The sequence below is a fragment of the Ictalurus punctatus genome, chromosome 10 (genome assembly GCF_001660625.3).
Source record: "Ictalurus punctatus breed USDA103 chromosome 10, Coco_2.0, whole genome shotgun sequence".
Taxonomy (NCBI): domain Eukaryota; kingdom Metazoa; phylum Chordata; class Actinopteri; order Siluriformes; family Ictaluridae; genus Ictalurus; species Ictalurus punctatus.
The window spans coordinates 24092382-24106780 of NC_030425.2; the positions used below are offsets into that span (position 1 = coordinate 24092382).

The window sequence follows — 14399 nt, forward strand, 5'->3', positions numbered from 1 at the left end:
GAAAGCCGATGTGGTTAACAGGAGAAAAGAAACGTTACTGGAGAGGAATTTACTACAGAAGAGAGCACAGCTTCAAAGTTGGAGATAAAACAAAGGCAAAGTGGTTTTCCAGGGCAAGTGCACAAAATCCTTAGTTCAAGGGTCATCAATTGGTGGACCGGACACAGAAAAATATTTCAGCCGACCAAACAGAGTATTTCAAATACCGTATCAGAGTCAATAAAACTGGCTGTAGTTCAGCGACTACAGATAGTTTAAAGACTGTATAGAGAAAGATATAGTATATACGTCCAATACAAAACCATGGCACCAAACCTGCTAAAATGAAGTGCCACTATGACACAAAATACTTAGTACTGTCTTATTTATAGCCACAGATTAACCACTAATGGTTGAGGATTAAATGATAATTGTCGCCATTCAGTCATGTTAGTTGCTGATCCGAACCTTTCAGACTGAGGAATTTTATGTAACCAAACCCTTCCAAAATTTCACCTGAATAACCTTGGATTACTTAAAAGAACAGTTATGTTGAAAAAGTGGGTTCATGAGTGATAGTTGGACTTTACCTGCCTACGCAGCGTGCAGCTTGGAGTGCTCTCCTCAAACTTTGCCAGTAGCTGAGAAGCCATGAATTTGACTTTATTCTCTTTCAGCTCCTGCCTCTCAGATGCTGTGTTTTGACTGGAGAGGTTGTTTGGCTGACCAAAAAAGGGACAAAACAATAATAAGCACTGGGGTAAACCAATTACTGTCAACTTCTTCACTAACCCTGTATTAACAATGCTGAAAGAAGCTGGAAGAGATTCATTTTCAGTGAGACTTGATGTTTTGCAGTGATGTTTGGCGACGCAACGTGGGTGGAGTTTAACATTATGCAAATGAGAAACAAAGCAATGTGGCAAGTACACACTGAAGTGACCCTATGTTCCCACTAGGCGTTTTCTATGTATATATGTAAGACATTGTACTGCGACTTCAGCAACAAGCGACAAAAGAACATTTGCTACGATTAACAGTGCTTGCATTTTATCTTGTCATATACTATATCTCAATAAATGTGTATAGAGACATTACGAAGAAATATAAAGCTTGGAATGACGTAGCAGAGCTCGGTGGTGCCGTTTTGAGTGTATGTAGGTAGTACTGTTAGCTTGCTTTGAGGAAAAAGTCGATGATGATGATGATGACGACGATCCTGAGAGCTCATCTCGAAAAAATTATCGTATGAGACTACCCAAACATCAAATATTAATTACGGACTAATACACTGACTAAGTAAGTACTTTCCACTACAAAGTACAAACACTATAATTATACAGAGAACTGCATACAGAACGCTCTCCACAATTCACGCCACTGAAGTCTCTACTTCCAGGTCAGGGGGCTGTCGATCCAAATCTCACTAGCGAATGAGAGTAAATCGCCACTAAGCCCCGCCCACATGAATGATTTGCTCATTTGAACACAAGTACAGCTAAAAAGTCTCATTTACCGCCAAATACAGCAATTTTCCACAAAAAAAGTACAAAAAAACCTCACAAATTGCAAATTTTTGAAAAAAGTTTTTTCCTCCATTTAAAAATCAAGCATTTTTGGTCGCAACAATCACAAAACAACTCTGTGAAGTCCTGTACGGAATGGTTTTGGCACAAATTTAATTCCATAGAAAAAAGCAGGGGTCAAATAGGTGATTTTGTTACCTTCTGTAACTAGCCAAGTTGTTTATGCACTAGCTATGCAATACCAGTGAAACCATGGCAACTGGCAACAACCAGTTCTAGATATGAATGGCCACTAGTGACCAATACAGCAATTTGTGCAACGTGAGTCTCTAATGGAGTGAATACAAGATGAATGACACGAGGTATGTGTATTTCAACTTTTAAAATACTGTACAATATTTACCGGTTCCAAAAAACTGCACACTGTCCTCCGTCTTCGTTTGTAAAAAGAATCATTATCTTCTACCTTTTTGTCGTCCTGAAATATAAAAAGAAAGGAAAAGCATTGAAGCACTGATAAAAAAAAAACTGCTTTACTATCTTCAAAGGACATCATCTGGTGATCTGGATGGAGATGGCCGGAGCTGTGAGGTCTAGCCCAGAGTAAACTGGAACGAAATGTGTTTGAAGGGAGATGAAGCCGGTGACGCCGACGGGTCCTACCTTTGGGATCCGTTTTCGAGGCTGTGTGAAGCTCATTGATCTGTAAACATGTTGGGAAGGTCTTTCAGTGCATTCCTCATTATTTCCTCCGGTTTCTCTTCTCGAATCTGAAATAAAAACGACAAAAATTTTTCCAAGCTTTAGTAAGACACAGACAGTTAACAGCAAATGGACTGAGCCTTTTCTTAATCGAATTTACTGAAACGTTAGCCTACTGAATGGAAAGCAAAGAAATGCAGGGGTGGGCACATCTGCTTTTCTCTTTAATTGCCCACTAATAAATACGTTTTTACTTTCTTTCTTTTTTTCCTGGCAAGCTTTAATGGAACCAATGATACTATGTCAACTAAACGTATGCATTACAATATTACAGTGATACTGGAGAAGTGCGTCATCTGAGCTGGTAGATTTCCAACAATGGGGAGTGTGAGTAAATATCTGACTTAGACTGAAGCACAGATCATCTCAGTAGATATTTAATCTCCTTATCTCTAGTGAAGTAACCTGGACGGTGGTGAAGGTGCATTCTCTCACAGCAGACTACATGACATACACATTCCATTTACAGCTCTCTATACAAAAACACCTCATTAGTTTTAATCCTGTGATCGCATGACAATGCCACTTCCAGCTTTTTTCTTCTAGATGTGTGGCAACTACTGGTGTTGTTGCTTCTAGGCGTGGCCTGTCCTTCTGTTTTAAGCTCTATAAGTTGGGTAGTCAAAATGTGTACAGTCTCTACAATTCCCACCCCTGCTGTTTTATGTTTTGTTTATACCACAGCGTTGGTGAACGATCAACTCTGGTCAGAAGGTGTACCATTTCTCTAACAGCAGGAATTCATGGCTCTTGATTCTTGGATTGGTCTAAGAGAAGGGACCCGGTTGTGAGATACACGTATCTCTTAATGTATTCCACCCACTGGAGGACAAAGATCACCATTTTGACCTTGTATGTGAATATTCTGTTCATGAGAGATAACAGTGTGTACCTGAGGATGGCAGAGGCGTTCCCCTGAAGAGCTCATAGAATTTGGACAGATAGGTCACCATGCTGTTTTTGTCTGGCTCTTGGCCGGATGCTAGCTCCTTGCCCGTAGTGAACGGCTTGATGCCAAACTCCTTTTCCACTGTGTCAAATGCCAGCTGGACATTTTTAGCAGAGTCTTCTTCGTTCAGGGAATCATAATCACTAATAAGGGATACACATACAGAAGAAATGCAGGATAAAGATGGGTTTCAGGTTTAGGTCTAGGTTTAAATCAATTAAATTGCCCCCATTTTAAATACTTAGGTAGTTAAAAAAAAAAATTCTTCAGCAGAGATTACAGAATACTGGTTTATAATTATAACCAACTAACATAAAAACAGCTTTTGATAGTTAAGCGGATTATATCAATAGTGATTTTCCTGTTTTCTCGCAGATTAATGGAATACGACATATATCTCTCTATGCCAAATAATTCCATTTTTTTAAAGCAAAATGTTCATTACAGAATTTCAAGAGTCAAACTAGCTAAGAAACTGTTTTGTGTTATCTCTGTCAGCTCTTGACAGATCAGGTTTTGAGGCACACACAGAACCGATCTTTGATAAAAACACATGGCTCATGACTACGCTGTCCAAACTGCCCCAGATCTGATCCCTGTCATGGACAGAGAGACACCTTTCACTGTAGAGGCCAAAACATTTATCACGTCTCATGTTTGAGATTCGCACGATAGCAAACTGTGTCATGTGTCAAGAGCTCGTAAAGTGATACGAGCGATATTAGGCACGGCGTCCATCACAGACGGGAATTTATGAGCATCACAGTAGTAAAGATTTTCTTAGACATGTTTACAACCATCTTCTGTTGAAATTGTAATGTGTGTCAGAGAACGAGTGACGTTCATAATGACAAGTGGCACGATGCTACTTATCTCTTTCAGGTGGTCTTGGACCAGTTCCCTCCTCTGCCCCTCCCCCACCCCAACCACCACCCACACTCAAGTTGCCCATTGTTTTTGGCATTTATATCTCTGATATCGACACATGAATACTTCACTTTTCCCCTGATAATATTTAACTCAATGTTATGAAATCATAAGGTAATAACTTATGAGCCATATCAGTTGCTGTGACGCTAAAAGTGGTGCAGTCTTACATGAGGTCTGCTCTGAAGCGGTGGATAAGAGAGCAGAACGCCAGGCCACTGGTCCATGATAAGCTCAGGTCAGTCACACTGACGCCTCGATAACCCTCTGTCTGCTTCTGACACCACGTCAACAACCTGCTGGGCCTGATCTCAGATCCTGTGTACACACACACCCACACAAACACACACACACACAAAAGTCTATGAGACTACAGAACTGCCCTGTGTCATTACATGGCAACAGTCAGATAAAAGCAGGGATTAGAACTATTCTCAGTGAGGAGCCTGGACATGTTCTACTGATTCTTCAGATATAGCGTTAACATAGCAATGCAGCAGTTTCATTTGGACTCTCCTAACTTATTTAGTCTAACAGAGTAACCGAATATGAATATTAAACAGATAAGATGTTCTACGGTGTAATAAATACGTAAACAGGTATGAATAGAACTATTCTAGTCACTACTGTTTTTAGAAGCTTATCAGAAAGGGCATCTATTTAAAACTACAGGACTGTGCAAAAGTCTTAGCCACATGCAAAGAAATGCTGTACGGTAACGATGCCTTCAAAAATAAAGACATTAAATGTTTGTACATAAAAAAAAAAAAAAAAAATTCCTATAAAGTGCAGTAATAAACAGTTATAAATGAAACAAAGTCACTATTTAGTTTGACGATACTTTCCTTTAAAAAAAAAAAAATAGTAGTGTCAGGTAGACTTTCTTCAGTTTTATAAGGAAATGAGCTGTAAGTTTTATTGAGCGTTTTGCAGAACCAGTCACAGTTCTTTGAATGTTGCATTTTTGCAGCAGAACGTAGCAGTCGTCATTGCGTTTTGTACGTAATACGCAGCTTTCATTACTGACATACAAGCATTTTTCTGTAACATTTCATTTTGTGCTAGAAAACGAATGTTTGGAAATCTAAAATGTTTTTTTGTACTGACTCGATAATGTAGACGTCATCAAATAAAAAGCTATAACATAGTTTGTACTCAAAAAAAAAAAAAAAAATAGGGTGCCTAAGACTTTTGCACATAACTGTAGATCCCATCAGAACAGGAATCTCGCAGGATGCGACAAAGGTTCGCATGAAGGAGAGGGTTTTATTTTCAGTTCATGCGATGCAGGCGTGGGACAAACAAAATGTTCAGCGGTCCTTATTAACGGCCTGGTCAGCGTCATAGTGGTTTAAATGAGCTTACTTTATATATATTTTAGGAAATAGCACCAATTAAATTCCTCACAAAATATTGTGAGCAGGTACAAACAAATATGACTGCACAAGCTAGATTAAAAAAGCCTAAGTACAGCACATTTCTAGTTGAGACCAATTATGACCTGAAGTGATATAGAACTATCTGATCATTTCCATTTAGGGCATTTGGCCTTATCCAGAAGGACTTACATTTGTACATCTGAGCAGTTGAGGGAATTGTTAAAGGGCACAACAGTGACAGCGTGGGAGTGCTGGGGTTTGAACTCATGATGCTCCGATCAGTAACCCAATGTTTTAACCACTGATCTACCACTGCTATTGCTAGTAACCCTAATTATCTCCAGCCCTGAATTGGCTACATCCTTCTCCTCTCCTCTCCACTAATAGCTGGTGTGTGGTGGGCGTTCTGGCACACTATCGCTGCCTCGCATCATCCAGGTGGATGCTACACAGTAGTGGTGGTTGAGGAGATCCCCCCACCACCTAATACAGTGCAAAGCACTTTGAATGCTTAGAAAAGTGCTCTAAAAATCTAAGGAATTCTTCTTCTTCTTCTTCTTCTCCGAGTCAGAATTCACACACCATGCTAAGAGTGCTTGTATTTCCACCTCTTTCCACTGTTTCCTGGGTCATATTGGATTCAATGGATATTTCAAGCACTAAACAGATACTGATACTGATACAATGTTAATGGCATTGTGCTACACCCCAAATCTAGAATAATTTGAGTCACAGGATTGTGTATTCTTATTTTGTAACTTCTTATTTGTAATGTAATAAAGAAATGCTCTCAGAAAACCCAGAACAAACTGACAGATTGAACACTCTTAGAATAAAAAGTATCTACAACTGCAAATGAAATCTAAAACCCTAGCTAGGTAGAAAATGACTGATGACTTGAATCCGGTTTGTTAGCACAGAGGAAATTTTCACAGTGCTGTAGATTCACAGCAGTATAGTAGGCCACAATTACACATTTCTGTTAACTTTACTCTGTCCACACACAGACCACCGACTATGAAACCCTCCTCTCTACGTGACTCCGCTAATGAAAACAATCCTTAGTCTCCCACACAATGGAGAAGCACAGACTCACACCCGTGCTGCTGTTCTCAGAGGGTTTTTAAACCAGGAATGTGCCGCAGAAATGAATTTCACTCTAGAGGATTTCACCTTTGACCTTTAGAGCTGTCAAACATGTCTCTGTTTAGGTCTGATACAAACGTAGAATGGTCAGAGTGCACAGTGATTAAGCTGACCTCGTCGTGCCAGATTAACTGGGCGCCGTATAGTAGCAGCTCGTTCCAAGGAGCAGGACTTCAGTTCACCACACATGTAGTAGTTACGGACCTGTGTGCGAAAAGAACAAGTGTCAATTCAGCCTAAATACGCTTTACTTACGGTGCAGGGATACACAGCACCTTCATAAAGCCTTCATGACAACTGGCATCTAACAGGTGTTAACTACCATGAAGCCTGCATTGTTCAACTGATGTCAAAATGATCTAATGTGTTATCACACTTACAAGCTTATGTTATGCCCTCATGACAACTGACTTTGTAGCTCAGAGCACTTCTGGTATGTGAGTCATAAGGGTGATGATGTGACGTTACTTACCATGGAAGTAATATGAATACGTGAGAACAAAGGTGACACTTCCCAAAAGTACATAACTAATGACAGTGTTATATACAGTATGTTTGCCCTGGCCCTCAAATCAAATGAGGAAATGTCATGACCTTGTAATTATGCAGTTTTGTATATCTTCTCTGGACCTTGAGAAGTAAATATTATTACAGAATTACAGTCAGGGTAATTGTAGTAAAGTAGTAGTACAATAAAGTAGAAATGGGTTTAACTGTAGTAAAATAGTGAAGTGCAATGCAATAGTGTGTGTAATTAAATTAGTGAAGTATAGTAGAGTCGTAAAGTGTAGTCAAGTAGTGAAGTGGAGTAAAGTAGTAAAGGGAGTTTAATTATAGTAAAGTAGTAAAGTGTAGTAAAGTAGTAAAGGGAGTTTAATTATAGTAAAGCAGTGAAGTGTAGTAAAGTAGTAAAGGGAGTTTAATTACAGTAAAGTAGTGAAGTGTAGTCAAGTAGTAAAGGGAGTTTAATTATAGTAAAGTAGTGAAGTGTAGTAAAGTAGTAAAGGGAGTTTAATTATAGTAAAGTAGTAAAGTGTAGTAAAGTAGTAAAGGGAGTTTAATTACAGTAAAGTAGTGAAGTGTAGTAAAGTAGTAAAGGGAGTTTAATTACAGTAAAGTAGTAAAGTGTAGTAAAGTAGTAAAGGGAGTTTAATTATAGTAAAGTAGTAAAGTGTAGTAAAGTAGTAAAGGGAGTTTAATTATAGTAAAGTAGTAAAGTGTAGTAAAGTAGTAAAGGGAGTTTAATTATAGTAAAATAGTGAAGTGTAGTAAAGTAGTAAAGGGAGTTTAATTATAGTAAAGCAGTGAAGTGTAGTAAAGTAGTAAAGTAAATGAAATGTTAATAATGTGTAATGAAGTAGTGTAATGCAGTTACATTGTAAAAAAAAAAAAGTCATTCTGGGTTTAATTTTAATAAAGTAGTTAAGTGTAGTAGAGCAGTAAGTTTAATGTAATTGTATTAAAGTAGTGAAGTGTAGAAAATTAGTAAAATGAGTGTAATTGTACTAAAGTATCTATATCATTTGACTCTGATGTTATGTCAAACTGACACTGAAACTGACATTGAGGGCTGTCTTTATCACCTTTAATGCCTGCACAGGTCTTAATGTACATACGTTTTTGTAAAAACAATACTTTTGTAAATAAAATAAAAGCCAGTTGTCATGAAAGGTTTATGCAGGCATCATGTAGCCCTATGAACACCCCTTAAGTAATAAAACAAGAGTCCACTGCACCTGGTGTGGTCTGACACAGTTGGAGTTGAGGTTGGGATAACGTGTTCCAGGATCTATGGTGTACTGATCAAAGTTCTTGGCGATATTTTCAGGTGTTGTTTGAGGTAGCAGTCGGTAAAGACTCTCCCTGAGGGCAGAAACCCAAGACAACCAAAGCAGCAGAGTAAAGACTTTGAATATAAGATAAAGATCTTTCTGGGCTTGGCTTGCAGCATGCGTCTGTGTTTTAGTGTGTGTGTGTGTGTGTGTGTGTGTGTGTGTTTATGTGTATGCATATTCTCTAAACCATGCCAACCTCTCAGCTAGCACTTCCAGCGGCCCTCTGCCTTGTGCCCAGCTCTTGATCATCCAGGCTGTATCAAAGGCTGCCAAGAAGCCACGGGCACACCCTGTACCCATGGGCCAAAAAGGCTATAACCACAAACAGATCCCAAATTAAACACAAGAAGAAGAAAAAAAAGAACATAATAAAATCCCAATAAGCAAAGCAATGCACACATTCGATGAGCTCACCTCCAGCAGACTATCTCCCACCAGCGCCACCAGCAGCTGATGTCCGAACCGCTCTCTGACCAGTGCGGCGTTTTCTGAGGCATACATACAGGTAAAGTCGAACATGGCTACATCAGGCTGGTTGAGGTGGTTCATGGCATACTCCAGTGTCGGCAGCTGGTAATGCGTGGCGTAGTCAGCAGCCTCCTGTGCGTAGTGTAGCAGAGCTTCCTGGTTGACGTTGTCACTGCTGAGCAGAGCCTCTGTGTCGGTATAATCCTATAGCACACAATCATCATCATCATCATCATCACATTATCATGCTTCTGTTTTCACTCTAGAAGGAAGTCGCTCGGTTAGTCATTTTCCACACAGAAATCTGGAGTGAAACCACAGAAGTCGTCATATATCTTTAAAAAAAAAGAGGAAGACCCATGAATGTTTTTTCTTCTTCAGGAAACCACAAGTAGGAGTTTCTTCATATTTTTGGTTTTGTTCAATAAAACACTCGGAGAGAAACTTGGACAGTCCAGGCTGACAATACTTGGTGAGCTTAGTGTTATTTTCTTAAGTGGTGAATCAGAACAGTACATAAGTCAAGGATGAGCTGTTGACACCTGAATAATATAAAAATGCTTAAGTGTGTATATGAATAAAGACAGAGAGAGAGAGAGAGAGAGAGAGAGAGAGAGAGAGAGAGAGAGATCATAAGATAGTGAAATCTGCACTTACAAATGTTTATGCCCGCTTTTGCTATGTTTATAACAGCGTGTTCTCACAGCCTCTTAAACTGGCAGGACACCATAACAAAAAAAGTCTATGCATCCTACGCCACCCGCACCTTTTGTTAAACCACTTCCTCGTTAGCGTGCTACAGCTGCTACTTACACGGATGATGACTCCTTTATCCAGAAGACTCTGCTTTTTAGCCGTCATGACGAAGTAGTGTGTGTTGTCTTTGTAGTACACAATGTTCTCCAAGTCGATGCCTGAAGCGGAGACACGACCATCAGATGCGTCATTCAAAGCAGAACGGATGTCTCGTAATAATATCGTCGATTATATAATCCTGTCTTTTATATTACTTCTAAACGTGATGCAGTGTGATCATAAAGGATGAAAGAGGATTTACTGAGGAATTCCGCTCTAACGAAGGCTAGTCATAACAAGTATACACTGTGTCTGTATCCACGGAAAGAGCTCACAGAGGAGAGACATAAATACTTTTCGATATAAATATCAGTAGCAGCAAGAGAACTGAGCTAAGAATTATATCGTTTATAGCAACAGATAACGTTAACATTCACCTGTATTCCCCTATTACGCAATTCAGCAGTCGCTGTCACTGTATATGATCGGATTAGTTACAAAGCATTTCACAGCACTAAGAAATATCCAGTCTGGTGTAAATGTTTAGGTGTAGCATGTGTTTTCTCTCACCCGTCTCCTGTCTGAGGTCCAAGAAGAACTTCTGGTTGAAGATGAAGGCCACGCCACTGATTTCCTCCACTTTGGCCTCTGCTGTCGTGTTCCTGTTGATAAAGTTGGCTGTAATTGCGATGGCCAGTTTCCCGCGGAACTCTTTCCGTCTGAAACCTGACCGAGAGGAGAGAGAGGAGACATTATTAGCACTCGTCTGAAAAGCACAAGGGTTGCTGAATTGTTTTAGCTGTGTGATCAGTTGTTTTCACCTGAGCTGAACTCTGCCTGCTTGTGCTTCTGCTAATGCGGCCCTGCAGCCATAAGCGCGGCTGCTAATAAATGACGGACCATATGTTAAACTGTCAATAAATTATGAAACGTATTTCTACTATGGAAAAAAGAGTGTGATTGGTTGCACGTTCCATCGTGAATCTATATACTACTAAACAGTCCAAACAGTCTATGGAACTCGTACCATCACCTATGCGATACAGTTATCAGCAGGCTACCTGTAGTAATTTACAATTTAGTACAGTGGTTTAAAACGCAAGTCTTGAGCAGAAAATGGAAAAGCCAAAGCTGAAAGATAAGGATAAAATTCTAGGTAATTCAAATCTCATTTATATCATTTAGTCTCAAACTTTTGGGGTGTACAGAACAAAAATGTCTGAAACACAGCCATGGAGGACTCAATTTTTTTCTTTAGCCCCGAATAGTTCTCTACTTAGAGCGACTTGTCACTACTTAACTAAACGTCAGTAAAAGAAGACGGCAGTGCTATAATTTTGCATCATCATTGAACAGACCAATCGGACAGGGTTTACAGGATGACACATGGAAACACTCGTGTCTTATTGGCTGACGGCTCTCAATTCTGCCAGACGCTAGCTCACACAGTCACAGTTAAAGTGGGGGGAAAAATTTTTACCAGTAAAGGGGTCGAAACTGAAACACATCCTGCTTAGTGTTTCATGCTGAGCAGGAAAACAAGGTGTGTACATGTCTACATGAGTTCCAGGCTACGTGAACATGATATGAGCAGAGCATTAGGTCAGATAACGTACTCTGCATGGCACTGTAACGGCTAAACCCATACAATGAGAGATTAGTTGTGCCTCCCCTTGGTTAGTGACACCAAACAAGCCTAGTCTCATGTTAGATAGCCAAAAAAAATCCATCTGGTAGTCCTGGAAACAGTGATAACACCCAGGGCAAGATTTATGATAACATTTATGACACATTTTTTAAGCAATTAGCCCTCACATCAAAAAAAAAAAAAATGCATGGAAACAGTTTATTTAGAAGTATGTTTTCAAACGTTTTTTTATTATTTTTTTTTTTTATGGAGAAAAATCCGGACTCATTCCCGGATGATTAACAGTCCAGCTTTCAACTCTGGAGAACATTTTAAACAGACAACAGGGCAGTTTTTCTTACACGTCGTCTGCGGTTGTTGACGCGTATTGTCGGTAGATGCAGGTGCACAATGTGGTGCTTTTTTCTGACAGCTACTAAAATGTCCTTGTGAAACAAGCCTAATTGGAATGCAAGAATTTGGAAGTCAAATGCAGGGGGAAAGAAAAGCAAATGTGAGTGGACAAATGTGGAAGTACAAGTAAAGTGAAAGCATTCCTTTAGAGAAGGAGAGAGAGAGAGAGAGAGAGAGAGAGAGAGAGACAGAGTGGAAGTGAGCGTTGTGGCATTTTTTCTTTCCATCCAGGCAGAGGCATGCTAATCCTACCGAAATCAAAAGCTAGCTAAATCACAGGCTGGTTATTTTAGGCTCTGGAAAGCTTGGCTTCGCCACAAACGGTTTGAAGGCAAACGACGTGGAGCTACGCAGTGGCCACGGCTATCTCACTTGATCTAACAGAACGCTGGGTGGAGGAAACCACATGTTTCCTCTAGTGCTTGACTGAAGTAACTGATTCAGCACAGGTTGTTCACTTCCACCGCATTTCTGCATCCAGTGTGTGATTTAGTGCCTTAAAGATGAGACTTGGAGTACAAACCTGCAACCCCAAAGCTCAAACAGTTTCTGGTCTCCTGTCCTCCAAAATAACAAGGCTTTGCAACGTGGCTCTTGAGACAGGTTTGCATTTAATTATCGCCCATTACTAGTAAGGTCATTCAAAAGAGACGTCGTCCTTCCATGCACACGCCCACACCCGTGTCTCCAAAACCAGCTGCGCTTTCTTCTCATGACCATGAGGCCTCAAACAAGGATATATTTAACTTCCACCAGACTGGACCAAGCAGCCCAATTACAGCAGTGGGCAAACCTCAAAAGCATGTTTTCCCCCCTTAAAGTGTGCAGTAAAGTAAACGGGTCATCATTTGGAGACGCCTGAGAATGACCTTATTAGGAATAAGCGTCTGTTTGGGGGATAGGTAAAAAGATGACGGGTATGAGGGAAAGAATCCAACAGTCGAGCGTCATCCACCGAGCAACGGCCAGCCAGCCTCAGCCCACGGCGCTATTCAGGAATTGACTGTGAGCCGATGATTTCATATTATAACCAAATGTTTAGCAAAATCCTCTGACATCATGGGCTATTGTTTTACAGAGCAGGACTTGATTTTATGGCTTTGTAGCTGTCTTGGATGAAAGAATCCAGTTGAAATGGCAAGGGAGTGCAGCCAAGAGCAACAGCCAAGTTTCTCTCAGTCAGAGTCGTTCAAGCTCCACGGCTGATAAGGAGCCTGAGGCAGAGATGTCTAATGGGTTTTGTCTGAAGACTTTATTTTGTCCTGGAGTTCTGTGGCTTGTTTACACAACGTGTCAACAAAAACAAGGCAAGGTAACATGCTATTTGTGTTTCCATGCTCCCGTATCGTATTCAAAGTTGTTTTGGTTACCCCTGGAACATTTCCTCTTTATTTATAGAACAACGATAATTATAGCTACTTGGTTACTATGTAAACATGCAAGATCCCATGTGTGTGTTTACTGTAGTAGAGGTTAATATAAGAGGCTTCTAATGACTTGTATGGAGTTCTCTGTAGAAAACGAAATCGTTTCGACGCTAATATACCTTCGAGTGTGTTACGTCTCCCGTCAGCCCCAATCACAACATCGAAATCAAATTCAGCTACAGGGTGATCTGACGGCCGGATCTCCGCCTTCCAACCAGGCCCTGTAACGCAAAGGCATGCATGTGTGTTACACATCTTAAACACATTAAAAATGTAGGTTAATGTAATCAACGTGTTCAATCATCATCATCATCACTTTTTTCTTATACAATACCAATTAAAAATAAGCCCAAATTAAAAAATAAATAAATAAACCAAAACATTAAACCCAGTAGAGACCAAATAACTGAAATAAGTGCTTATTGCATTGTACTGCAATGTATCATTACTGACACATGCTCATACCCATATCTACTTCCAATTTGCACAGTTATGGTCTAATTCACCATCTAAAACATCCCAACGACTGCATTTAATCATCGTTTATCGCAAACACAAAGGAAAGAAACTGTGCTCAAATTTCATGTTATCAACTCCGAATATGTTTATGAGCAGTGAGGAAAACTCGATACGTATCAAGCCAATAAAGCAACGTGGTGAAGTTTTCTTGGCGCTGTCCAACAGAGTCTTGGCTCTCTCAAACCCCAACAGAATATGAGGGAATGAGAAAAATAGATATCGACCAAAGGTTACGTGATCTGCGTGACTTCTCAAGACCATGGTACAAGGCCACGGCAGCTAAAGCTCTTAATTTAGCAAGGCCTCTTGTTTTCATTAGCTGACTCATGTCTCTGATGAATAGACAGAAGCGTGGTCTAATCAACAGTCTCTGAGCAACACGACTCCATAAATGCTTCAAATCTCACGAAAGCATTACTTCATCGAAAAGCATGCTGTTTCTAATTACGCCGTTGAGCTCATTATTATCCATCAATAACGTAATGAGCTGTCGTTCCCATTAAACGGAACAAAACTGTGCACTGACCCAGGAGATGTTCTGCAGCTATCATCTAATAATAAACTGGGAGGAGACCACTGGATAAAAACAGAGACGTTTTCCACAGGCTTTAAAAATGACATTAACAGCCGCTGTTGGTCGGGTTGC

The 14399-nt window shown here is 40.1% G+C and overlaps 1 protein-coding gene across 22 annotated transcripts in view; it reads right to left on the bottom strand.

Moving 5' to 3' along the window:
• mical2a (microtubule associated monooxygenase, calponin and LIM domain containing 2a) overlaps positions 1–14399 on the bottom strand; it is a 55239-nt gene that overhangs the window by 14835 nt on the left and 26005 nt on the right. For all 22 annotated transcript variants that reach the window (XR_001813794.3, XR_006983133.2, XM_017478254.3 and 19 more), the window contains 12 exons: positions 13354–13455; positions 10337–10492; positions 9785–9885; positions 8918–9175; positions 8700–8815; positions 8405–8531; positions 6782–6872; positions 4314–4461; positions 3160–3359; positions 2169–2275; positions 1909–1983; positions 570–701 (listed from right to left, as the gene is read on the bottom strand). Coding sequence is in view for 20 of the 22 variants with exons in the window: in XM_017478254.3 (XP_017333743.1) it covers positions 570–701; positions 1909–1983; positions 2169–2275; positions 3160–3359; positions 4314–4461; positions 6782–6872; positions 8405–8531; positions 8700–8815; positions 8918–9175; positions 9785–9885; positions 10337–10492; positions 13354–13455 (1613 nt within the window). In the remaining 2 variants the exon portion in view is untranslated. The remainder of the gene's footprint in view (positions 1–569; positions 702–1908; positions 1984–2168; positions 2276–3159; positions 3360–4313; positions 4462–6781; positions 6873–8404; positions 8532–8699; positions 8816–8917; positions 9176–9784; positions 9886–10336; positions 10493–13353; positions 13456–14399) is intronic.